The sequence below is a fragment of the Cebus imitator genome, unplaced genomic scaffold, assembly GCF_001604975.1.
Source record: "Cebus imitator isolate Cc_AM_T3 unplaced genomic scaffold, Cebus_imitator-1.0 Scaffold80, whole genome shotgun sequence".
In the NCBI taxonomy this organism is placed as follows: domain Eukaryota; kingdom Metazoa; phylum Chordata; class Mammalia; order Primates; family Cebidae; genus Cebus; species Cebus imitator.
This window is the reverse complement of record NW_016107395.1, coordinates 6390525-6416578: the sequence shown is the minus strand read 5'-3', so window position 1 is coordinate 6416578 and position 26054 is coordinate 6390525. Positions and strand designations below refer to the sequence as shown.

At 42.7% G+C, this 26054-nt stretch overlaps 1 protein-coding gene across 1 annotated transcript; it reads right to left on the bottom strand.

Moving 5' to 3' along the window:
• Nucleotides 1-7882: 7882 nt before the first annotated feature.
• Nucleotides 7883-22844, bottom strand: ISL1 (ISL LIM homeobox 1). The gene is made up of 6 exons (XM_017533194.2): nt 22274-22844; nt 21244-21433; nt 18201-18460; nt 15854-16140; nt 14358-14525; nt 7883-12282 (listed from the first exon to the last, which is right to left on the bottom strand). Exons 1-6 carry the CDS (start codon nt 22299-22301, stop codon nt 12166-12168), a joined length of 1050 nt encoding a protein of 349 aa, XP_017388683.1. The 5' UTR covers nt 22302-22844; the 3' UTR covers nt 7883-12165.
• Between the last annotated feature and the right edge of the window lie 3210 nt (nt 22845-26054).

Sequence of the window (26054 nt, the reverse complement as noted above, 5' to 3'; positions counted from 1 at the left end):
TCTTCACCAGCCTGGTAACTAGATTCAGTGAATGTTTGGTTATTAGAGTAGAGCTCTATAGAATCACCACACTCAATAAATGTCCAATAACAATAGTGAAGAGTTAGAAGAACTATATTTAAAATATTTTCCCCCTAATTCCCCTCCTAAATCTGGCTTCCATCTTTGCCTCTTTATGGTATCCAATGACCTCCATTCAGCCAAGTTCAAAGGCATTTTCTCTGTCCTTATCTTCCTTGATCTTTCTGATGTATGTGGCACAGCTTTTCATACCTGCGCCTTTGAAGACTTCTGGCTTCAGTTCCTGAGACATTTCTATTGTCTTTTATTTTCCCTCATCACCACCCTGATCTCTTCACTTATTCCTCACATTTATGTCTTTTCTTTTTTCTTATGCCCTTCCAGTCACTTTTCTTCCAATGTATCTTTGATGAATTACTATATTACTTGTGTCTTCCTGCTTTTTAAAAATCTGCACAGATTCTTTTGTTTTCACTAAGTTTTGTAAGAGAATAACTTCCAGATACCTAACACTGATCTATTTCTTTCCATACAGTCTTAGATACAAGGGTATATCAAAACACACAGCTTCAAAATTTTAATACAATTGGTGCATACACATTTGTCTCATTTTCACTTTTTTGATTACTCACCACCTCTTCAAAGGTCACCTCAAAAGAAGCATTACTTGATATCAATCTCTGCATTCCCTTTCTCTGAGTGATTTTTCTTTATGGTGTCTATCCCTGCCTTCATTATAGTATGGACTTATATGTACATTCTTTGAATACACCACAAAAACATAAGCTCCATGAAGGAAGAACTTTTTGTTTTGTTCACTTCTACATAACTAGCACATGGAATAGTGCATGACACATAGTAAACACTAGAGAAAAATTTGAATGGATCAATGAAAGTGAGTGAGTAAATGCATTTCCTTCAGATGCTGTAATTCACATTCAGAACCTCAGAGTCGTCCTTGACTTCTCAATGCTACCTTAATGCCCTAGTCTACATCAAGCTTAGTCTAGGCTAGGGAAATGCGACAAATAAGACACAGTAATTCGGTGGCTTAAAACAACTAAAACATTTATTTCTCCTTTACAGTTTGAGCTGAATGTTTCAAGTTGGCAGGCAGCTCTACTCTCTGAGTGATTTGGGACATTGGTTATTTCTGTCATGTTGCTTTTCTATATATATACCTTTCTGGGTACCAGCTAGTTGGATGGGAAAAAGATAGCATAAAGGGAGCATACTCACTGTCTCAAGGTCTAAGCCTAGGATGACCCACAGTACTCCATTTAGATTCCACTGGCAAACATGTAGTCACGTGACCCACTCAACTTCATTATAGTATGCACTTATATGTATATGCAGTGCATAATATAAGGGAGCCTGGCATATGCAGCCTACCCATATGCTTATAAGGAAGGGAAAAACAAATTCTGATGCACAATACCAGACTCCCCACACTAGTCAGTTTCTTGGAATTTGTCTTAGATCAATTTCTTCTTTTCTCTGCATGCCACCCCACACCCGAGCCACTAGGATCCTTGACTTGTTATTTTCCTTGACCTCTGTCTTTCACCTTACCAGCTATCTCATTTCAAAAGCCAAATGACTTTTCCAAATTATAACTGTGACTTTTTATTCCTGGTCTGAAAATACTGTGGCTAGAAATTCCTACCTATGACAAGTTCAAATTAGTTGGGATGGATTTCAAAGTTCTCTTCAGTGCTCATATATTTCACAACTTCACAGGTTAGGCTCTAAAACATTGTAAGAGTCCAGCACATTTTACATACACTAGCCAATGTTCATATAGCTTTCTCTCCTAGAGTTTCCTACAGAGGAGACTTAAATTTTCAGATATATGACATCACAGTATATTTTTCTTCAAGGTACTGTGGGGGATCTGTGTTTGATGATGCAGTTGACAAGTCATAAAATTGCAACCTAGACTTGATGTAAAAAACAAACTTATATCACTAGAGCATTATTACAAGCAATTATTATAAATTTCCTCAAGCAATAGTTTCTCTGTAATCATTTTGCAAAAGCCCATTTTTAAGGCAGTGGTTCTCAATATGTGTTCTGGGGAACCCTGAAATCTTTTCAGGGAATCTGTGAGGTCAAAACTCTTTTCAGAATAATGTTGAGCCAGGCATGGTGACTAACGCCTGCAATCCCAGCACTTTGGAGGCCAAGGTGAATGGATCACTTGAGGCCAGGAGTGCAAGATCAGCCTTAGCCAACATGGCAAAATCCTGTCTCTACTAAAAATACAAAACTTAGTCAAGCATGGTGGTGGGTGCCTGTAATCCCAGCTACTCAGGAGGCTGAGGCAGGAGAACAGCTTGAACCCGGGAGGGGTCAGTGAGCTGACATCATGTCACTGCACTCCAGCCTGGGAAACGGTGAGACATTGTCTCAAAGAAAAAAAAAAAAAAAAAGCTAAGACCTCATTACCTCATTTGTCTTTTTACTTTCATTCTTTTACAAGTGAACATGGAGTTTCAGAGTCTACATGAAATCACTGTAGATTGAATGAGGAAGCAGATATAAGAATTCAGCTGTCTTCATTTGAGCCAGATATTTAAAAGATTTGCAAAAATAGATACAATTCCACTCTTCACATTAAATTTTTTATTTTGCTAAGCTATATTTTTTATTTAAAATTGTTTAAATTAACATGTAGTGTGATTTTTAATGAATAAATATTTGTAAATTATTTTTTAATATGTCATATGGTAACTACTCATAGAATTCCCATAAATGAAACCCTGGAGGTCCTCAATAATTTCTAAGAGCGTAGAGCAGGTTTGAGAGCCACTGCTTTAAGGTGATAAATTATAGTTTTGCTACAGTTTTTTGGTACCCATCCCTTCCCCTTTCAGCTTCTTTCCTTACTTCTTGGAATTATGAAGACTGGAACTCACTGAAAATGTTGGTAAAATAATTTTCATTATCTGATCTAACACAGTCCTCCCTCGAGTCACCAAGGACTTCTTTGATGTTCTGCTATTTTACATATGAAGAAGACAAGGGAACTGAGAGCTGTTCTGAGCAACAGGTACAGAGGTCATTAGGAAAATGGGCTCTGGTGGCTCTCATGCATAACTGATGACTGTGAAGTACTTTACAGATAGAAAAGTGTTATGCCATGGAAGAAAACCACTATGTACCTCTTACTCTAGAAGAAAATAGCTCCTTTCTTGATGTTCCCTGTTAAGAAGACTTAAAGTAATCTATGTAGCCATTCTAGAAAATTTTAGCTTGACTAACCGACACAACATTGCATGTGAACAATATTCATCATTTATACTCTTGGACTATCACTCAGTTCTATAATGTTAGAAATTCTAGGATAATACCCGTCACTTAGCTTTGCCCTAGAGAAAACTCTAGGCCACGGCAAAGGCTGCCACAGTACACGTTAGGAATGCATATATTTATCCACAAGACTGATTTCATATAATTTATCACTACGATAAAATGAAAATATAAACAAAGCATCACTCAAATTCCAGTAAATAATTCAATACAAACAACTTCCTATGTGGTGTGCAAGCAGCATAGAACAACTATAGTTCTAGATCTCAGTAGCAGAGAAGTTATACCATCTACCTAGCAGCAGTATTTGTGAAATATCAGTTAAGTAAGAGGTTACTCCTAAAACTCTCAAATGTGTGGAAAATATTTTCATGCCCTTTCCCCCCCTTTCTATAAAGCATTTGTCTTTAAAGTCAACTCCAACCCTACCATTTCATATGCGTATTTTCACTTATTAGACTAACATATTCTCAGGACCTAGATGGGATCAAAATTACTTCTTAGGTGGTTTTAGCCCTAGCATGCTTGCTATAAAGAAATTGCTGGCTGAAATATCTCCAAGCCCTTTTTTGCACATGACAGACAAGGACATTTTCCATTAACATTAATGAGACTTATGAGTCCATCCTGATGGGTTAACAGAACTAAAAGGTAAGTTTTTATTGGCAGTAAACCATCCTTCACCCAAGTGTTCAACTTCTAGTAAATAGACAGAAATTTGCCAATGTATAAACTGTTAACATGCCTACTGCCTTTGAAGTCACAAAGATTTTAAGGATACATCATAGTCTTAAAATATAAAATGTGCTTTGATATAAAAACAGAATTCTAAGTAGCAATCTCCAAAATATCTCCATATGTTACTGAGGAAAGTAAAAGTGTTATTTCAGAATTTATTAAAATGTTTTATTCTTTGGAAACTGCTAATCCATATTTTCCACATGTAATCATTTTAGATATCAGCCATTCCATGTTTGTGAAAGTACATTACTGTGTTTTTTTAAAAAAATCACTCATTTTGTTTTGTAAATGAAACACTGTTTTTTAGGTTGCCAGTCTATTTTTATTTCAACTATTTCTTTTTGAGAACTGATCTCCCATAACAAAAATTTTTGGACTACTGAAATAAAAATTTAAATAACCAGCAGTTATACTTTTAGAGTTTACTATTAGATTTTTAATACTTTACATACTCAAAATACACTGTTTCAAAGTATATATTCTTTTTAAAAATCTAATTCTTTTTTTTTTCTATTTTCTCCTAATCCAACAATCAGATATAGAATTTTTGGTTAAACCTATTTGTAAAGTAAACCTCCTGTTTATACTTTAAAAACCAAATTAATAGTTGTTCTAATAAATAACAATTGAAAATTTTAAGACAAAACATGTCTTTACCTAGGTGTAGGCAATTTTTGTTTTTATGGAGGGAAACTTATTTAAATCTTATTGAAAATATGAGTAACTAAAATTAGCAAAATAACCACAGAATAGAACCTGCACAAGTAAGATTTTGCAAACCTTATCTTTACTGTGCATTGAACAAGTTTACTGTTTTTTATTACAGAACTCTGAGAAAATAGATAATACTTTTTGAGAAAATATTAATTAAAAAACTATTAGAAAAAAGTAAAATCTTTCATTGCCCTTAAAAGCTAATTCCCACCATATTTTACTTTATCATATTCAGTGGCCTGTCTAGTATTATCTCTACATACCTGCTAACTTTAACAAGTTTCAAACAACACATTGTATTTGTGACAGCTCAAAATAAACAGTAACCTTTACCCATGAGAAAAAGAAAAGTCTGTGCCTGAGTTATTGTTAAGGATTGTTTCCTGGAGAAAGAAATAATAATAAAAAATAATCTCCCTACAGATATTTTTCAATTTCACAAAACTTGTATTTTGCCTTGTTTTTCTTTTTCTTTTTTTTCTTTTCTTGGTGACACACAGCTGTGACACAGAAAACAGGCAGGGAAAAGCATGAAGGTATGGATTTTCCGTGTCACCAAAGCTGGGAGATGTGGTGTTTCTATTAACACCATGTTAAGCACATAACGAAATTACTGTCACCTACATCTATGGTTAGTTTTCAGACAGAGGCAGTATTACCTATACTATGCCAATCTCTCGCTCTCTCTCTCTCTGTCTCACACACACACACACACACACACACACACACACACACACACAACTTGCAGACTAGAAGGGTGAGTTCTAAGATGTAACTAGAAACCCCTTTTTCTTGAAACAAGAAAAAACAAATCCCATGGGGAAGGCCAAAATGATAAACAACTTAATCTCAATTAATTTGGAATTCGAGCCACAAAATCCTTGACTATAAATCTCCAAGCCCAGCTATTTGCTCCTCCAAAAAGACGCTTTGCAAAATCTGTCCCAGTAGTTCCCTTGCTCCCAAGTGGCTAACACTCTCAGTCTGTCTGTGGTGGCAGGCGGTTAGGAAGGACCAAGGCTTCCATGATATGCCCTGTGAAGTGGTCACGAAAACACTGGAAAGTCACGCTATGTGTTTGTACTCATGGGGAAAAGGGTGATCGGCTACGCAGGGACACCTTGTCCAAGGCGGTGACACACCCTTCTCAGTACATTCGGGAAAAAATAAAGAGCTTATTATTGAACTAAATGTTTTTATTGACTGCCCTTGAGTCAGAGCCCGCTGACCCTGCCAACCATAAATGGCATTGGGGCAAAACTGTCATTTCCAGGCAGCAAGAGGAGATACCGGATTAGCCAAAGACCCCTCGCCTACGCTTTCTCCCACTGTTCCTCCACCTTTCCGCCTCCGGGCTTTGGAAGCATGAAAGGGGCTGCAGTTGGGTATCCCTAAGGCCCTCTCCAAGGACCCGAGGGCGCAGGGACAGCGGAGCCAGGCGCGCTTACACGCGCAGTGCTGGAGTGGAGCGCCCGCCACTGCTCATCGTCGGGACCCAAACAGCCGGGCGCTGGCGCACACCCACACCCAGCGTCTGTGGCTGCAAAGCCGCCAGGTCGCGAAACCAAGAAGACAAATGAATGTTATGCAGCATTCTCCATTAAACAATAAAGCGAGCTGAAAAGCCTCAGGTGCTGTGTTTGTTGTGCCGTCTGCGTCGAGCGGAGGCTCCGGACCCGGGCGAGCCCAGCGGAGTGGGCCGGGGAGCGCCTCTTCGGCTGATTCCAGGAAAAGATAAGGAGCCGCCGAGCCACCAGCTCTGTCTAGACTCGCGACCTCACAAGTCAAGCGCCTTGTTTGGATTAGTCCTCCAGATCTGCCAACCTGACCGACTCCTGAAAGAGATGGGCCCAGAAATACCCTTATTTTCCTCTCTCGGACCACGACGATTGTCCCTTCCTTAAGGGATCAAGGGCTGACTTGCCCGCGGGAGTGGCGGGGCTGGTTAGACCGGTGTCCGGGTCCCCCATTCCAGGCGCGTCCCACCCCTAACCTGAGTCCACACAGGCGCTGCCCTGCCGGCTGTGCGTGGGCGGTGAACCCGGGGGTAGAACCACTGGGACGACCCGCAAAATTAAGTAGCTAACTCGATCAAATCTTCAAATAGCATCACTTCAAAATGAACACTAACTTTTGATCAATGGAATGGAAAGAGGATTCCAGGCAAGGAATAAGCAGTTCTAAGGCTAAGCAGAATCTTGCACATGGCTTCAGAAAGGGAGGGTCAATTTGTCTTTCCTTCCCATCTGGAGAAAAGCAGTCTTACCCCACATCTTTCTTCCAAATCCAGGTGGTTTCCTTTGGGGGCTGTGTGTGTGTGTGTGTGTGTGTGTGTGTGTGTGTGTATTCATACACATATAAATGATATAAAGAAAATTATATATATGTATGTGTATATTATATGTATATATGTATGAATGTACCCACACATACATATATATAATTTTGTTTTTAGAACCTTTTGCTTATCAATGCTGAGCACTATTGCAGAGAGATAATTAAGCAGAAAGATTTGCAAAATAAATTTTTACAAATTAGAACCAAGGAGTCTTAAGTACAGTTCCGAGAAGAGACTGGCTTCCTCAAAACACAGAAACTGGCTTCTTGGAGGCAACAGCTTAAGCACCATAAAAATTAAAGGACGTGATAGTAACAATGCTCACAGCAAACACTCAGCAGCCTTCCCTACCGCCCCTCCCCCTCCTTTGCTCCCTGTGAACCAACTTCTCTGTCTACACTTCAGAAGTCTCTGGGAGGTGTGGAGAGATCCTCCATCACGGCTTGGGACATTGTAAGCTGTGAAGTTTATGTTTGTGGCGCCTAGGCTCAAACAGCCATTCGGTGGCTCGCTCCATTATCAAGAAAACAACAATCAGAAAAGATCAGTAAACAAAATCGGCTGCCAGAGCCTTGAATTAACTACTTGCATTTTACTTTAAAAATACCAACTCACGCTGTACAAGTTACTTTTTATTTTAAACAGTTATTGAGAATTCAAGATGTGGGGCCATTTCTTAAGAGAACACTTTAAATAAATACACAAAAATTGTCCCCTCCTATTTCTTCTCCCGCCCCCCAAGAGAAACATTTTGCCCTGTTGCAATGTAAATCTTTAATTGTTGATTAGCAAAAAGGAAGTAAATATTCCCAGAGAAACAGAACTCAGGCATCATTTGGATGATAAATCTGATTTACAAAAGTTGACTAAACTGAACTTTACAAATAAGAAAATAAGTAATTTCTGCTTAGACAGTTCACTCATATTAGGAATGAGATTAGAAAGCCAAAGCGGCTGGGTGCCACGCAAACTTAGCTCTTCTGAGGGTTTGAACTGAGATTGATTTTAACCTTTTTAACTTCTTCTTCTTCTTTTTTAAAGAAAAAAGAAAAGGCTAAGTAAAGCCACATGGGATTTACAACAGTTATATTTCACGAGATCGATCTTGTGGCTTAAAATTCAAGGTGCTAGGGAAATACAAAGTCCTTCCAAGGTAACCTGAAAGCACAATGTCTTTTTAGCTAGTATCAAAAAGATGAGATACACCAGAAAAGAGGTCAACATTATGAGTTCAACAAGTTGATCAGGGTGAATAGCAGCCAAGCATCACAAAATCATCTATTTAATCTTGAACTCCAAGAAGGTTGTCACTGGGCAAGTGGGTACACATACCCACACAGAATTGCAAATAACCAGAAACCTTGTTTCAATGGAGAATAAAAATAATGTCCAAACACGATTCTAACTTAGAAAAGAACTTTTTTGATTGTAAGAAAAGCCAAGTTCATTTGATGAATGGAATAGAAGGAAAATAGGCTGAAATGGAAAATAGTATTGTGCTGAAATAATAGGGGGAAAATCCTGTCTTTAAGACTACAGATATTGATAAGAATTTTCTGATTTAAGGGGAGCATACTAGATGGTTTTAGTTGCATTACATTTTAACTTGCAGAAGCTGGAGGAAATGAGAGTCTCATTTCTCATAATGTCCAGAAGGAGGAATTCAGAGTAATAAGGGAGGGACGATCAAAGATAATAACCAACAGGAAGAATTTCATTATAAAAGCAGAGCTCAAAACTCAGTCTCCAGAGGTGTACAGAGAAGAGGAGTATGCAAGAGATGATTTGCAAACAAAAAGACATTTCAGCTACACATTTTAGAGTGCAGGCTGAGGAGTCTAGAGGGGAAGACACATCTTCATGTAAATAATAAAAGAACTAGAATCTATTGACCCATCAATCCATTCTCAGCCATCAGGAAACAAATATCTTGAATCTAGCAAGTGAAACCAAATCATTCATCAGCCCCTCCCTAAATTATTGTGCTTAAATTCAAGCGGTCGACTTCAGAACAGGCTGACATCTATATATGCAAAACATCACTGCCCCACACCCAAGTATGCAAACATATTCTTAATCTTACAAATCAATTCGAGGAGGAAAAAGCTTCACAAAGATGAGTGCCTCACTTAAGTCTTTCTATTGCATTCAAACCCTAAATAAAGTGTTTTCCAGCTCCAGTTCCTAACATTTTCGAGACCACCAGAGGCTATGGCTGGGGAAGGGGGTCCAGTGTTTTCCAAGTAAGGAAGGCTTAGACTCTGATTAACTTTGCAGGCAGGACACCAATATTCACGTTGAGCCTGCCACCCTTACACATGCATATTTGTTGCCATTTCTGCCGTGATGGTGAGGAAAAAGGAAAAAAGAGACCAATAGAAATAGTGAATGGGAAGCTAAAAGAGTAAAGTCTCTTGGCAAGAGATTAGAGGACGGAGACCTGAGTAAAAAGAAAGAAAAAAAGAACCTTTCCCAGAGAAGATCCGTGTGAGATAAGACGTAACTCCTGTTTTTCTCAGCAGAAGACTGCAAGCCATTATTATCCCGGCCAAATTATTACCCCTCTGTCAAGAATTAGACACAACAATCAAAGTAATCAACGGGCATGTCTAATGCACTGTAACATTTTCAATGCAAAGTTTGTTTTCTCTCTGCCCCCACGTTAGAGCCTGTAATTAACCCGTTATGTAGAACCAAGCCAAACAAAAGCGTAATTGAGGCTGGCTTCCAGACTTGCGCAGGTTTGGAGAGGGTGAAAGCGACTTGAGAGCTGAGGGGCTCGGCCCCCACCTCACTCTATCAAACCCGAAGGGGGTACGCCACGAGACACACAGTTAGGGTAATTTAGCTTTCATATTTATTAAGAATCGTCAGGTACTGAAAACGGCATTACACTCGGGCATACAAATGAATCCAGTTTCCAGAGTGAAAGCATCATCCTGGGGTGGGGGGTGAAGGGAGGAGAGGGAACAGGGTGGAGCCCCAAATCCTCTCTACGCCAGCAAACGAAGAAGCACCGAGACTTCTGATTTCGAGCAGTGCCATTTATCTTTTCTGGGGCTCTGGCTCTCGCACTTTAACTAGTGCTAAATGCCAGCGGGGGAATAGTCTGTCCCAGAGAGCATGCTCCTAACTCTGATTGCCGATGGGTCCAGCAAAGCGCGCGGCTCGCTACCCCATCCCATAAAAGGCGGTTTCCCAACAGAACACATGGCGTGTTTCTCCCCATAGCCAGTCATCCTTCCCAAGATGTTTGAAATTGGACTTGGGGAAAGGATGAAGAAGAGATGGGAGAGGGGAGAAGAGGCAAGAAAATGCAAACACTGACTAGTCTGGGAAATGCAGAGCATACTCTTTCTCTAGGCCTGTTCCTTCTACACAAATAGAGCCGCATTTCTCAATCGGCTGACAGCCGCCACTGGTAAATGATGGTCATCCCTCACTGGCTAGGCAGAAAGCCTCTCTTTTACCAAGAGCTTATATTTTTGACATACGGGTCATTCCAACAATCCCAAGCAGGAGACTTTGGTATAAATCACTTATTCTAAGAAAATAAAATACTGACTCTGAATCAAAAACCATTTTCAGCAAAACCCTCTTCCTATTTGGGGTGGGTGAATGGATGGGGAACCGCCAGAAAGAGACTGAGGGAAGGAAAGAGAGTTGGGCAGGACAGAGAACAGCATCTCATTTTCACAAAACCAGTAGCATTATCCTAGCTGAGAGCTAAGGGCTTCCAACCAACCTTGATCCAACTATTGAAACCCAAACTTGCAAACTCGACCTTAACTACTTGCAATTACAATATCACTCCTACTGTTTGTCAGCTTATCCCAATTCACATGCAATCCGTAGTTTCAAACATTTGAATAGCTTGTTTGTAAACACAAAACAGCGACCTGGATCATTGTGTTTATTTATTTATCTATGCCAAATGTTTATTAGTGAAATAGTCCTGAAGATATAATTCTACATATGGCGCTTTGATTTCACATAATATTTAAGAAAAAAGACAAAACACATAGAATTAGACATATAATTCAAAGATCACCGTACAACCTTTAGCTTTTTTTTTACTTCAGCAAACAAAAAAATGTCAAATGACATGAAAAGTGGCAAGTCTTCTGATTAAATAATAGTAATTAAATAATAAATTACTTTATAATTTTTGCAATGCAAGAGCAAACAAAAAAAGTTTCCTTTTTTTTCCTTTTTATTTCCAGAAAGAGAGAAAACAGTCATGTTAACCAATAACTATACACATCTTTGGGGGAAAAGTTCTTGGACAGACACGAGTCAAACACAATCCCGAGACGCTTGTGGCAAAATAGAGGTAACCTTGTTGCAATGCGGTATAAGTTGGTTTTTAAATCTCAATTCAAAAACCTTTAAAGTCATTTCAGACTTCTTGATAGAGGATGGATCTCAAAAAAAGGGGAGAGGAGGCAAAGTAAAAAATAAACCAGCTACAGGACAGGCCAAGAGACCCAGGATTTCAAGTTACCCCTTGGTAAAGTCAACTTAAAACATCGAAAACCAGTGCAGTTCCACCTTCCTGAAAGGACTCTCAGCCAAGGAGGCCAGTCTCTCTTCCTGCTCTTTTGCTGGAGCTCCTGTTTGGCAAGGCAATGACCAATATAGAAACAGCACCATTCAGATTAGGATGGACTAGAAAATTTTCTATTTTTGTGTTTCTCTAGATGTGCAGTGAAATGAAAATGCTTTTTTTGAGATCCTTGAATATAAATCCTCTACGTTTTAAAAACGTCTTTTTTTTCAGCACTTCTAAGATCATTGAATAGCATATATTGGGTTTTGCGCTTTGTTTGCTGTTTAATTCTAGTAAAATCCCATGATTGTCTTCACAGTGTTGCTACCATATCACCTTGTCATTAAAACAGACTTCGTGCATTTCATGGAGCATTCATTTCTTGATTCAGTTTTCATTGACTGGGTCGTTAAATACTTTTGTTTTGGAGTTCAAGATTATAATTTCCCACTTTTTCCAACAGGGAAAAAAAATACAGAATGAATGTTCCTCATGCCTCAATAGGACTGGCTACCATGCTGTTAGGTGTATCTGGAAGTTGAGAGGACATTGATGCTACTTCACTGCCAGTGGAATTAGAGCCCGGTCCTCCTTCTGAAAAATTGACCTGCATAGAAGGTTGAGAAATAAAGGACACTGTAACAGTATTCATAAAAAGACGATGAACTCATCATATTGTGTAGGTGGAAATGTTTGTGTAGATATATACGTAGGTAAAGATACCCACATAGATAACTTAATTTTAACAGGCTTAGAGAAAGCCTGGAGGAGAATAACTTGAGAAGACATCCTCTCATGTTCCCATCTTCCAAAAGATCTGTTTTAACCGAAACTGAAGTCCCAACATTATGTTGCATTAAATTATTTAAGAACAAATGTGTTTCCCACCATAAAATGGCATCACAACTCTACTATGCATGCTCAAAATAAAATTATCCTGTTGGCTACAAGTTGCCCTGGGAGTAGGCAAGCTGTCAGTCTCTAGGCATCAAAGACTCTTTTCTTCAGTTGGAAAATCCATAACAGGCTCAGATCCTTCCATGGGAGAGTGAGAGGAGGCTCCACAGAACAACGATTAACTCCTCAGCAGGCTCGTTGCTTGGGCATTCTTCCTTGTTGGTCCTGCTGCCTCTTGGCCTTTTTCTCTCTCTCTCTTTAAATCGGGCTCTTCCTTCCAAAATGAGACCCATATATTATGACATCATCCCATTCTGACTCCTTTTAACCCTAATATCTGACTCCTTCTTAAATATCTGGCTCCTTCTTTTAGCCCTAAAAGCACTGTACTGCTGTTGGAAACCTTCTCTAACCATGCCCACCCCTGCCTCTGCTTCCTCTCCACTGCTCTCATCAGACACTAAAGTTTCAGAAAGTGCAAACACTCGGCTGCCCTGAACCCTCCCCATGATACCTTCCTTCTGTGATTTAGGTTTTGCTCAAAGAACTCAACAGATTAATGACCTTAAAACAAGTTATTTTTTTTTCTAGTTCCAGAGCCCACTTTTCTTTCTACAGCAAACTTTTTCAATATGAGATTAAGGCACATCTAGCCTCTGCACCCAGTTAGCATTTGCAAACACCAGCCTGGGGCCAAGCCCCTTTATAACTACTTGCCTCTGGCCAATTACCTAATGTTGACACTGAGAAAGCAAATGCCCTCTAGGTAAATATGGGTAAAGAGCTCACCTCTAACTAAAGCTTCATTTCCAAAAAAAAAAAAAAAAAAAAGTTCGAACAAGGTTTCAGGATAGATCTTTACATTTTATAAAACAGGACTCTACATGGCGGATTACTCTTTAAGAAAAAAATCATACGTATAAATATAGCTTATGACAAAGGACACATATTTATTGTTCTTATTTATCTTGACCCCTTAAGCCTTTTGTAGACAAAAGGTGAATTAATTTGCTCTTCACTGGATGTGGAAAACATCTTAATGCTACACACATTTTCACAGACTAAACACTTTACCTCTGATTGGTAGAGCTCATGTCCCTTTTGCTAAACATGGTACACAGTGTGTGACTCTGTGACACTTGAACCCATACACTTGAAAACATTTGAGCCGTCCTACATTCTGAATGAAGATGTCCCAAGCAAGGGATACAGTAACAAACATATTTATTTGAATAATCTTTATTGATATGTTTGAAAACTGCACCCAGACATGTGCCTACTGTTTATGGAAACAACACTGATTATATATTATAGCACTGATGATGTACTATAATCACCTTGATCAGGCTTCTTATACATCCTATTCTCTAGATGCTCAGGAAGGAGTAAACTTACTAATTGCTGATTGAAATGCGAAGATGATCTCCCAAAGTCCTTGACAATTCTAAAAATCTAAGATGTATGATTCTCGAACACTGTACATCTTCCAGCACATGCTACCTAGTTAGGTATCTTGAAATTAATCCTTCAAAGGAGGTCTGATTAATGGAAAATTTAACCTATATGGTCAAATTTTGCAGCTTCATTAAAAAAAGGAAAAAAGATACACAAGAGGTTCGTTTTCCTTGCATTTGTCTCCCTTCTCTTTATTGCCCGCCTCCTTGGTTTCTCCCCAGCCCTGAGGGGAAGAAGACACCCTCCCCATAGAATCTTTCAGTGTGTGACAGTTAAACCAGAATCCCCTGATGGGAATTTAGCCTCTTCCATCTGGGAGTTGACACTTACCAGTTGCTGAAAAGCAGGCTGATCTATGTCACTCTGCAAGGCGAAGTCACTCAGTACTTTCCAAGGAGGCTGGTAACTTTGTACTTCCACTGGGTTAGCCTGTAAGCCACCGTCGTGCCTCTCTGGACTGGCAGCCACCATGGGAGTTCCTGTCATCCCCTGGATATTCTGTAAATAGGTGCCCCCCCACACCAATCCCAAGATGTTAATGAGCAAATTCCCTCCCTCCATTGTCTGCACAGGCTAAGCAAATATACCCTGGTATTATCTTATCTATACAGTGGCCTTTATTGATTCAGTTAATCTACTGTACCTACGAATATTAGCTATAATTCAGTTTTGTTTTATTGTGTTTTGTTTTTCTGCCTCTGTGGGCTGGACTATTAGGTATGCATGGACCTGATTAAACCAAATTCTACTATGATTTTCTTCTTCCCCCTTACCTTCACAGCTCAGCCCAATTCCTCCCATCTGCCTTCCCAGGCCATAGCTTCCCAGAACTAGAAAGCTGAGGCAAGCTGGGCTTCCCTTCAGCCTCTAGACATGGTAGTTCTCTAGGCAGTTTCAGTTAGCTGCAGATTTTTTTCCAAGCAGTTCTTCTCAAGGAGGAGCCAGCACCCCCCCCCATCCCCCGAAAGCATTTAGGTCTGGCTCCTATTGTGCTATTATTATACACTAACCAACTCAGAAAGTGCCCTGGCCCAGTCTTGGCCAGCCTTGGCCCAGTTTAATGACAGCAGGTTTTATGGCATTTAAAAATAGGGCCGAAGCAGTAAAAAGGAAAAGAAAAAAATAAGAAAGAAAAGAAACTCTAGCTTAATGTCACCAGGAGGCCTGCAGAGTGGGTGCTTCCGTGGGACCATGATAACAGTGGATAGTGCTGCGAGGGGCCTGATGCTTCTGTGGAGGCCTGTGCTTCACCTGGAGCAGAGGGTGCCCTGGGCATGTGGGTCACCTTGGGGGACCTCTCTGGCCGGCCTGAAGACGCAGCGGCCGGCCTTGCTCAGAAGTGTGGTGCGCCCTGGGAGCTTACAGGGTGATCTGACCACGGAACTCCTGGATCTAGGCAGGAACCAAGGTGTTATCCCTCCCTCTTATGTAAGTGAGGAACCGACGATCTGAATGTTGGCAAAACCCAGGCTAACCCTTGTTGCCGCCTGCCCTCAAAAGGCAGGATGGCGTTTCTCGGGTTCAGGGGTGCAGGCGAGGTGTTAGGGCACAAGCCCATCCACGAGGTTGGGACCAGGCTGCCGCTAGCTACCCTGGCGCAAGAAGCCTCCGAGCTGCCCCGCCCTCCCTCGGCTACCTGCCGGAACCGGGTAGCCTCTCCCCCGGGGCAGGGGTGGGGGTGGGGATGAGGGGCAGCCCTGGCCAAACTCTAGCCCAGGAGCAGGATCGAAAACCGCACACCGGTCAGACTGGGTACCAGGAACGCACCTCGCACGCCACGTCTCCTTCCCCCTCACGGTTCTCTGCCCGGCCCCAGAGCCACTTACAGTTTTGTCATTGGGCTGCTGCTGCTGGAGTTGCTTCATCATGATGCTTCGCTTCTTGTCCTTGCACCGCTTGTTTTGAAACCAGACCCGGATCACACGGGGACTGAGGCCCGTCATCTCTACTAGTTGCTCCTTCATGAGCGCATCAGGCCGCGGGTTGGCGGCGTAGCAGGTCCGCAAGGTGTGCAGCTGCTTCTCGTTCAGCACAGTCCGCACGCGGGTGGTCTTCTCCGGCTGCTTGTGGACGTGGGGTCGCAGGGCCGGCTGCCTGGCGGAGATGGGCTCCGCTGCGGAGCAAGGAGCGCCATGAGCGCTGGGGGGCCGCCCGGTAGCTCTCCGCCCGCTAGCTCGCCCGTCCGCTCAGCACCAGCCCGCTTGCTCGCTTGCACGCTTGCTCACTCACCCGCACATCCGATCGCCACCCACCCGCCCAGTTGCCCACTCACACAGTCGCACGTCTGCTCGCTCTTTCCCTTGCTCGCCCGCCGGGTCACTTGCCCGCTGGCCTGCCCGCCCGCCTGCCCGCCCGCCCGCTCACTTGTTCCACCGCCCGCTGGCTGGCTCGCTGGCCCGAGACACTTCAGGACAATGGCTAGTGTTTGCAGCCTCGGCACACAAAGCAGGGGGCGGCAGCGGTAGAGGCGAAGAGGGTGAAAGGGAGAATAAAATCTCCCTCTCTAATCTGCAGAGGTCAATGTTGAATAATCCCGGCCCAGAACGCAGCACCGCCCCTCCTCGTGTCAACAAAGTGTTAGCCAAGGGGAACGGGTCTCAAAGTCTGTCCGCCCCCCCACCCGTTCGCAGCAGGGGTGGCATTTTTCAGCACTGTTTTTCCTCCCTTCTCACCTTTCCTTGTACCCAGACTGGGCCCCAGTTACATTGATTACCACCCTCTCCAGGCTCAGAATTTTCTCCCAGGCCAAGGCCACAGAGTGTACCGGGGAAGGAAACGCAGAGCACTTTAGTGACAGCCATAAATACTACACCAGCAGGGACTTCTGCAAGGGGAAGGCCGAGAACTCTGCCAGAACGCCTTGAACTTCAGTCGGAGAGGACAATCATGTCAAGGTGCTGAAGAAATTCGCTCTTTCTGCAGTATCTCCAGTCCCTGCTCTTTCTTAGTATTAAATCTAAGGTAATACATGGATGTTCCTGAGATGGACTGACCCCAAGCAATGGAAAAGAAAAGTCTGTTGAGCTGCCTAGACTCCAGATAAACGGTGGCTGGGAGATGTCCCGCGCCTCCCTCCCGGTATTACAGCTTCCTCTGTGCTTCCCCACAAGCAGAGTGCAGGCTCCACTGAACAGGAGCACAACCCCTGGCTTTGCCCCGGCGCAAACTAGTCACAAATCCCCTTGAACAGAATTCTTAGACCTGCCAGAAGGCAGAGGGGTAAGGGAGAGCTAGTCTCCTCACCTTCAGTGTTTACTGGGAATTGATACTTTAAAACTGCAAAGGGGAAGTCATGACAGGAAGTCAGGTTTGGAAACACTGTCCACTTTCTAACCCACGGCTTTGGTCCTAGCAAACCCTGCTGTGTTTCCACTCCTCTTCCTTGGGAAAGGGTCCTCTTATCTATATGATACAAATCCTGCACCTTCTGCAACCCCCTAGGGTCAGGCCAACACCTATGGGGTCAATTTCGAGCTACAACTGCAGGCCTGGAGATGAAATTCTCACCAAATCACATAGTATGAGTGGTTTAAAGAAGCAGGCTCCTTTTAAAAGGCAATTACTGCAGATTAACTTGCTGATGGTTTTAAATTACAGCTCTGTGCAATGGCCAGTAGTTTTTAAAACTGTATCTTTTCAGTCCTGATATCTCACAAAAAGATAAAAAAATTTAAAAATTTTTTGAGTGTGAAGCAACTTACAAGAAAAAAGGATTTGGGAGGGGAAATGACTTCAGGCCACCTAAGCTTCCTTCATTGCGTTAAAGGATGAAGCTCCAGGGACCCGGGGCTCCGCCCCTTTAATTAGGCAGCAAGGGAATACCTGGCTGGGAGCTGAAGCCCGTTTTCAGTAAGCCAAGATTTGGAGGGCAAAGCGAACTGGAAGTAATGTTTGGGCGTGTGTATACACGTGTACACAAGTGGTGTACATTTATGTGTACCCTTATAGAGACACACAGACGTGTAGGTGTGTTCGGAGAATCAAGGGAGATAGTGAGTACATTGACTCTTGCTGCAAAGGAGCAGAGCACAGCGCAAATTGCGTACAGAACACTTCATTTAACTTCAAGCCACCACTATGACCACCCCTATAGCTAACCAGGGTTGTTGTGGCCACCGGCACATCGGCTGGTTTAACCTGGCGCCTACCTACCCGGGCCGGGCAGAGGAGTACCTGCCATTTGCAGAGGCCGCGCCGGGTGCAGGGGACTGAGCGGGTCGCCAGTCCCCAGGCTGGCCCTCTCCACCACATCGTGGTCGGCTCGGCAGAAGAGACCGTCCTCCCGAAGCGCAAATTCGTCCCCAGGGATGAGCTGGCGGCTGCAGGCCACACAGCGGAAACACTCGATGTGATACACCTTGGAGCGGGCACGCATCACGAAGTCGTTCTTGCTGAAGCCGATGCTGCACTTGGCGCATTTGATCCCATACAACCTGTGCGGGGGAGGGGCGGGGGAGGCGGCCCAGAGCGGGAGAGAAGCACAGGAAGAGGGGGTCACTTCAGGCGATCACTTCCCTGACCCAAGATCCCGGGCAAGACGCCCCGAGAAAACAGCATTTCCAAACAGAAGCTGGGAACAGAAGGACAGAAATGAAACCCCGCTCTCTTCCTCCCTGCCTCTCTGCCTTCCCCCAGCTCTCTTCCCCCACCACGTCCTCCCTCCTCCCTTTCTTTTACTCCCGTTTCCTTCCCGATGAACCTCTGTGTCTCAGTCGATACCTCTTAGTTCAGAACACCTAGCTTGTACCACAGAAAATGTAGTGATGGATTCCAAATTCGGGCTGCTGCCCTAGCAATCAGTCCCAGTGTTATCTTGCAGATTTTGGCAGGCAGGAATCCAGAAAGACTCTGGTGGCCACCGACACCTACACTTTCACTTCTCTATCCCCCAATTTCTGCTTCTAGAAATGTCTAAAACTGCAACAAAAAGTCCTTCTTCCAAGAAAAAAGGAGGTAAGGGAATGGGATTGCCACCCCACTCGATTCGCAAACACTCACAAATAAGCAGAATAACGAAAGGAAACCTCTGAGGGTTTCCACATCTCCCTTTTGTACAAGTACTTTCCAGTCTTTCTCCAACTAAAGATTTTCTTCAGGCAGCAATGTGAACAGAAAATTTCCTCTCCATTCTTCCTTGTATTATTATTTTTAAAAAAATCTGCATCTCTTTCCTCAGTCTTTTTCAAGTTGCTGAATCATCTACCTCTATTCCAATTTGCTTGAAAACCCAGATCAGCCTGAAAAATGCAAAGACCCACTTCTAAGGTCTTTCTCACTGCTGGCCTTTCCTTACCAAGGGACAGTCTTTACAGATTCCATCCAGGCTGCACTGCCCTGGCCCCTTCTCCATCTTTCAGGAATAACAGAAGCTAGGGCATTCCTACAAACAGAAATAACGCAAGAGAGAGGAAAAGATCCACATAATGGGAGGACGCATCCTGCTTCCCCAAGGAGAGATGTGGAAATCTAACTGTTCAGTCTGTTCTGCTTTTACGACTACAAGATTTTACACACACATGCACACAAAAGCACACACAGACACACAGAGAGAGAGAAAGAGAGAGAGAGAGAGAGAAACAGAGAGAGTTGAGAGAGAGTGGAGAGAAAGTAAAAATGATTAGGTCCTGAATTAGGCACATGCAAGCCTGTATGCAATTGAGCAAAAATACTATTTCCATAGAAGTAAAGATACTCCTGAAGCGGGCTCTCCTTCTCTAGAACCTTGCATTTACACACCAAGCTAGTAAACAATGAAAATGCTCATTTATCAGAGGTTAGAAGGTGGATTCAAAAGTTTTTCCTCCCTCCGCCTACTCAATGTGAGATCTTTCATTTCATAGGGTGAAGGCTTGACTTTGCTGGTGACCAAACAATTTAGAAAATCCCTCCCCCTTCCTGTACCCCCACTTCCCTTACTTCCTTTCACTCCCTCCCCAAAGTATTAACCTCCCCCCACCAGGTTAATTTTATCTACCAAGATTATATCCTCAGTGTCATGATTTTTTAAAAACAGGAAAAAAAAATGCTGGATACTAAGTGAGCAGGAGAAATCTGTGACTGTATATTAAATCTTTATTAAACTTTAATAAAAGTTCTCAAGCCCCAGAAACCAAGGGCCTTACAAAAGCTAATTAACTACTTGTTAATAGCCATTGGACATTTTTAACGTGACATTTTGCTTTTATTTAATATAATAAGCACGGTGATATCTCTTCTGTTTGTTAATAAAATGAATACAATTTTCTTTAGAGACTACTCGCTTTCTAAGGCAGAAAACAAAATTTCTGATATATACACATAAGTCAGAGGAAACTTCAGATTAATAAAGCCTGATGCAGAATAAATTGGAGGAGGAAAAAAAAACCCTCCAAAACAACAAAACCAAACTCAGAAAGTTCCTGTGTGGTTTCAGTCTTATCAATATGGACAATTCACTCATTTTATCAGTTACCAGATTTTAATGTGAGAAAGGAAGCTGTTCAATTATCTAAATATACCAATTGTTCGTAGACAGATGATGGGCAATTTGATCTGCTGTGTCTAATTCATCAGCTCAGATAAGATAAGAAAGAAAAGACAGATGTCACCAAAGGGTTAATATTTAAAAAGATTAAGTTTCCGGTGTTTTTTGCAAGGAATACGTAGGTTGGTTTTAAAGTTTTCTCAGAAGTTTTTACCCAAGAAATAAAAGGAGCAATACCTGTACTTGCTCTTTCAAAGTACATCTCTAAACATGCTTCAGTCAAACTTTTATTTCACCTACATTGATGCCACCCAAGGATTTGTAAGTTACTAGTTTTAAAAAAGACTAAAACAAATAAACAGAACACTGCACTATACAATAAAAATCGACCGTATTGTAAAGTTAAAAACCCAAACTTCTCCACCTTTTTAAAAATTTGTTTTGCAAGGGGAAGGGTGAGAGAGGAAAATAAATTGTGCTTCAAAAATTCCAAGAGTAATTAAACAAGCTTCAATACCCCAGAATTATGAATACCACTGCTCAGGGTTTTTGTTTTTCTCAACTAAAAAAAAAAAAAAAATGAAATGAACAGCATAGCTTGATTTTTGTAACACACTTACAGGGTAACTCTGGCTTGCTAGACTCCACTGAGGCAAACTTCACAAAAAGACAAAGCCACACCAAATAATACATAAGGAGTTGGGAGAGTCAGGGAAATCTCACAAAATTAAGGAAGAAGTATAAATGCCATACCTGATATAGTCTCTTTTACAGTAGGTTTTCCCATCCCTAACAAAGCATGTACAGCTCTCGTCCAAATACTGATTACACTCCGCACATTTCAAACATGCCGCATGCCATTCCAAATCCGGAGAAACCCTCAGAATATACTGATCGTGAATTTGATTGCCGCAACCAACACATAGGGAAATCAGACGTTTTTCTGAAATGAAAATAAATACATGATTGACTAACCGTTTACTTCCTACAGAGATAAACACACTTTTAGTGTCGTTCTCTTATAGGGCGTACTCTGGGAGGTTTCTTTTTTTTTTCTTTCCTTTTTTTTTAAGAGTATTGCACTTTGCGATGGTAATTGAAGTGTGCCATCAAAACCTTGACTCATTTTTAAAAGGAGGTGGAATATATGTAAAATGCAGATTTGAATAGTCTGCATTTGTACGCCTAGCACGCAATCAAACCCGCTCATTTTGTGTTTCCTTTTTCCCCCTCCTTTCTCTTTGCTATAATCATTGGGAAAGATTATGGATAAGTCAAGTCAAAGAAAAGGTTTTGACTAGAAGCGTTAAGTGAACGCAGGGATGTCTATATTTTCCATGAAGCACGCTCTTAAATAGCACATAGGACTGGATATTGTTAGCAAGAGCAGACATCAATACAGTTGTCACCCGTTCTCTTTTGCAAGTCTAATGCTAATTCACATCTCTGGGTATTGACTGTGCAGGCAGACCTTTGCAACATAATATAACCTTCTCAGAGAGCTCAGGATTCCCCACGAGGAAATCACCACCGCTCAGCACCAGAAAGCTAGAGTTTTAGAGGATGCACAGGCGAATTCAAACACAAGGTACGATCAGTTTCCCAAAGATCAGAACCGACAGTAAGCATGCAGGCGTGGCGGCAACAAGAAAAAGCCACCTTTTCTCTTTCTCCAGGCAATGACTCCAACTCTAAAGAGCCCTTGGCACCTGAGCCAGTGCCTGAGAGAGACCCCCGCACAGGAACAGCACACCGAGCCCCACAAGGTAAAACAGCTTCTTACTTTTTGGTGGATCTCCCATGTCTCCCATATCTGTAAGAGGGAGTAATGTCCACAGTGAAATGGTGGTTGTACAGTTGGTCAACAGCCCACAGAGAGGATGCTGGAGCTGTGGCTAAGTGGGAAATAGTGGCCCCTGGGGTTGCCAAAGCTGAAAAGGCCGCTGCCGGGCTGCGCCGCGCCCTCGCAGATTCGGGAGTCCAATTTAAGCCGGCGGAGTTGGCGGAGCGGAGGCGCTGCGGCGGCGGCGGACTCGGCGCGGCTCGGGCACCTCTCTTCCTTATCTCTTACTCAAACTTCTCTGCTCCAACTCAGCTCCATCGCCATTGGTCTGACGCTACGTGCGGGGACGTCAGGCGAGCGCCGCGCCCATTGGCTGCGGGGCGCGCGGCGCAGCTGTGCTGATTATCATATTTCAGCCTTGCCGCAGCCGTGCGCCACTGACCGCTCGGCGAGCCCGCGGGAGAGGATTAGGGATCCCGAGGCAACTTACTCCGGGCTCAGGCCGTTCACCCCCGATGCTCGGGCTGCCGGGCTGTTCTGGCTCTGGCCTCCCTCTCCTCCTCCTCCTCTTCTTCCTTCTGCCCCCTCCCGCGCTCCTTCCTGGCCGCGCCGCTTGCGCCCTCGCCTCCCGCCGCGCCGCTCCTCCGCCCTGAGCTCCTGGGGTCCCCGCAGTCCGGCTGGCCGCGTTGCGCGCGGGGCCCACTTTCTGCCGCCGGTGGCGAGTGGCTGGTGGGTAGGTCTGCCTGTTGAGGAGGTCACTCCCGGGCTCTAGGAAAAGGGGGGAACTTGGAACAGGCCGCTTAGCTTGGTTTGGTCTCACGCCGGGGCGCACATCCCCGGGGCCTGGCCCGCTTTGGCTGCTCGGGAGGGTGAGTTCCCTCCAGAACTGGCTGCGCTGGGTGCGCTAGGGGAAGAAGAATTGGGACTGGGATGATTAAACCCAGAGGAATTGTTCCCTGACTGCTACACCATTACTCTGTCTCCCCCGACCTCAGATATCCAAAAACGTGGGGTGGGAGGAAAGGGGCGCTTCTTGCTGTTGCGGACAGTCTGGTTGGAACGTACAGGTAAAACAAAGTTGACTCCGCGGACTGACGGGCTTTTTCTCTTTCAGACCCGCGAGGTCTGCTTTTCAGTTTAACTCTAGAATTGAAGCTCACTAACCCGAAGCCAAAGCGCGAAATGATCTTCCAGTAGTCTAAAGTTTGTCAGGTTTTTATATATTCTCCAGTTCCTCTCATTGCTGGTCTCCTGCCCTTTGTTTTTAAGCACGCTTGTGCAACAGGCTGTGGTGTTTTGATAATTACAAGGACAAGTCTCCATATCTCTCTGGAGGTTTTTTAAAAAACGCATTAATGTAAGGGCGCGAGTAGGGAGGGATTTACTACAGAACAGTGAAAGATCTATTTCACGTCACCAGGCGTTGATATCTAATAATTTTCTCTCGGAAAACTACTTGGAGAGAGAAGACTGTTGGGTGCAACTGGCCGGTAACCTTTTTCAATAATTCTTACATGTTCCCATCATCTCTGACAGTTTCCCAAAGACAAAGTCGCAGGAAGGCTACGAAGAACCGCTGCGCTTCCCCCAAAGCTTCTAAATAGCTATTTCTTATCTAATGGGACTGCCAGTTTTATCTAAAAAGGCCTACAGACACAAACCATAGAAGGCTTAATTTCGGTGTTTTGTTGCTGTGAGAAGACCCGGTGTGTTAGGAAACTCCTTTCTTTGTATCTTTTGCAAGATCTAGCCCTTGATAAGGGCTGTAAGCCCTGGCTGGCTGCAGTGGTTGGGCTTGAACGGGTCAAGCCTCTCCAAAGCGGAAAGGGAATCTAAGATGCCTGAGTTTCCCCATGACCTAGCTGAGGCTTTTTTCCCCAGGAACCCGTTTTGTTTCGTTTTGTTTTCTCAAGGAAGATTTCAAATTGGATCTCTTCCCTTCCATTTCATTATAAATTATTTTGGAGCGCGTGTATGAAAGTGCAAGTTGGATAGGATAGACCTAGGTTGATGAGTTTCCCAGTTGTGAAGGTTTTTCTTTTTCTTTTCCTTTTTTTTTTTTTTTGATTTGTTTCTAAAGTCTTCGGTATTATAGGTATGGAGCCTTTTGTCAAGCCGCTTTTGCAAAACTGATGCTGATAATCTCAACAGGAAGCAAATCTTCCCAGTATTTGGCCGTGTTTCCCATATAGATAAACATGTTGACCCTAGTGAAAAAAGATACCACCACAATGCCAGAAAATAGAGTTTTACCCAGTCATATTCCATCATGCCACTTTTATAAGATAGAATTAAACACCAGAAGCTTCCAGAAGCCTGATGACTTATATTTCAGAGCCACAAAGCACCCTCACTGTCCATACTCTTTCAAACCAGCCCCCACCTTCCACACAGAGTGTGGTATTTTAACTCCCTAAACCAATAAGCTATTACAAAGAATTATTGCAGATGATAGCAATTCCAAGTAGGAAAGCTGGCATGTAGCTTGGGTGAAACCTTTAGTAATGGGCAATTTCACCTTAATGGTAGACAACATTTTCCTCTTTTCATTCTGCACCATTTTTGTAAACAAGTGTTTTCTTAATAAATTCCTAAACTGATAGAAGCAAGATCCATGGAGAAGATACCCGCATTAAGAGGAGATGTTTTAGGGACCCCACCAGGTCCCTAAAATGTACCAATGACACATTTTGCATTAAAATCCAAGTTAGAATAGCAGGCTTTGTAGTTTTACTTCACCTTGAAGCTCTAAATTGATCATGGATTATTCTCATTTCCTCAGAGCTGATTGCTCTCTGTGCATTTAGTACATCAAATATATCTGTAAAATTTTGTTTTTCAGAGAATATGTAAAACTGCAATTAGCAGTTTCCAGAGTACTTGATCACAGGAGCGACCTCTTGTGTTCAGAGAGGGGATCAGACCCTCTTCTCTAAAAAATTGACTCGTTTTGACCTTTGTATATTGTTAGGTCAAAAATATGTCCTTGAAAACAGCAATAGTGTGAATCCCTGGTGTGAGCTCCTGTCCTGAGAAAAAGAGGAATACGAGTTATCAGGTATAGTCCCCATCACCTCCAGGCTGCCTCAGAATATCTGACAGTGTCTTTCAATATAAAAGGGATACTGAAATTTAAGTTCCTCTGGAGTCTGTGGCATCTGCCCAGGTGCACTTGTATACACTTTCCAAAACGTGGCTGTTATACCCAACCTCCTGGTGGGCTTTAACCCTATTTAAACCTGTCTTTTTGTGTACTGTTGCTTTCTCTGCTTTAATTAAATTTAAACATTCCACATCAAACTTAATGTTAGCTAGAGATTCCTGAACAAACATCATACTCTCAAGCTACATGTCAAAAATCTAAATAGGTTTTAATTGCAATTGAAAGGTAAAATTAAACATTTAGCATTTATTTATCTCCCAATAACCCCTGGCAGATATAAATGAATTTCAGTTTGGTTATTTGGGGAATCACAAACCGTAAGACAGCCATTCATTCTCATCTAACCAAGACTGGGAAGGGAAGAGGGGCTTTGAACAACTTTCCAATGTCGATATAGATTTGGGAATTTATTCCCAGGGAGATGATGCTGTATGTTTAGCTCCCATCAGAATCAGATTTGAAAGAGTAGAATAACAGTTACACTGCCAGTTTCACTGAGTAAGGTGTTCAGATGAAAAAACATATATAACTGAAGGATTTATGTTATGTCCACAATCATATAATTTGAGGGCTAAAATGAAACAGGAACATTTTATTTACCTCTAAAAATTGATATTG

Coding starts and splice junctions, on each gene's coding strand:
- ISL1 (XM_017533194.2), bottom strand. CDS start 22,301: ATGGGAGACATGGGAGATCCACCAAAAA. Junction 14,526..15,853: donor AGCAGCCCAATGACAAAACT/GTAAGTGGCTCT, acceptor ACCTATTTACAG/AATATCCAGGGGATGACAGG. Junction 12,283..14,357: donor AGCCTGCTTTTCAGCAACTG/GTAAGTGTCAAC, acceptor CCTTCTATGCAG/GTCAATTTTTCAGAAGGAGG.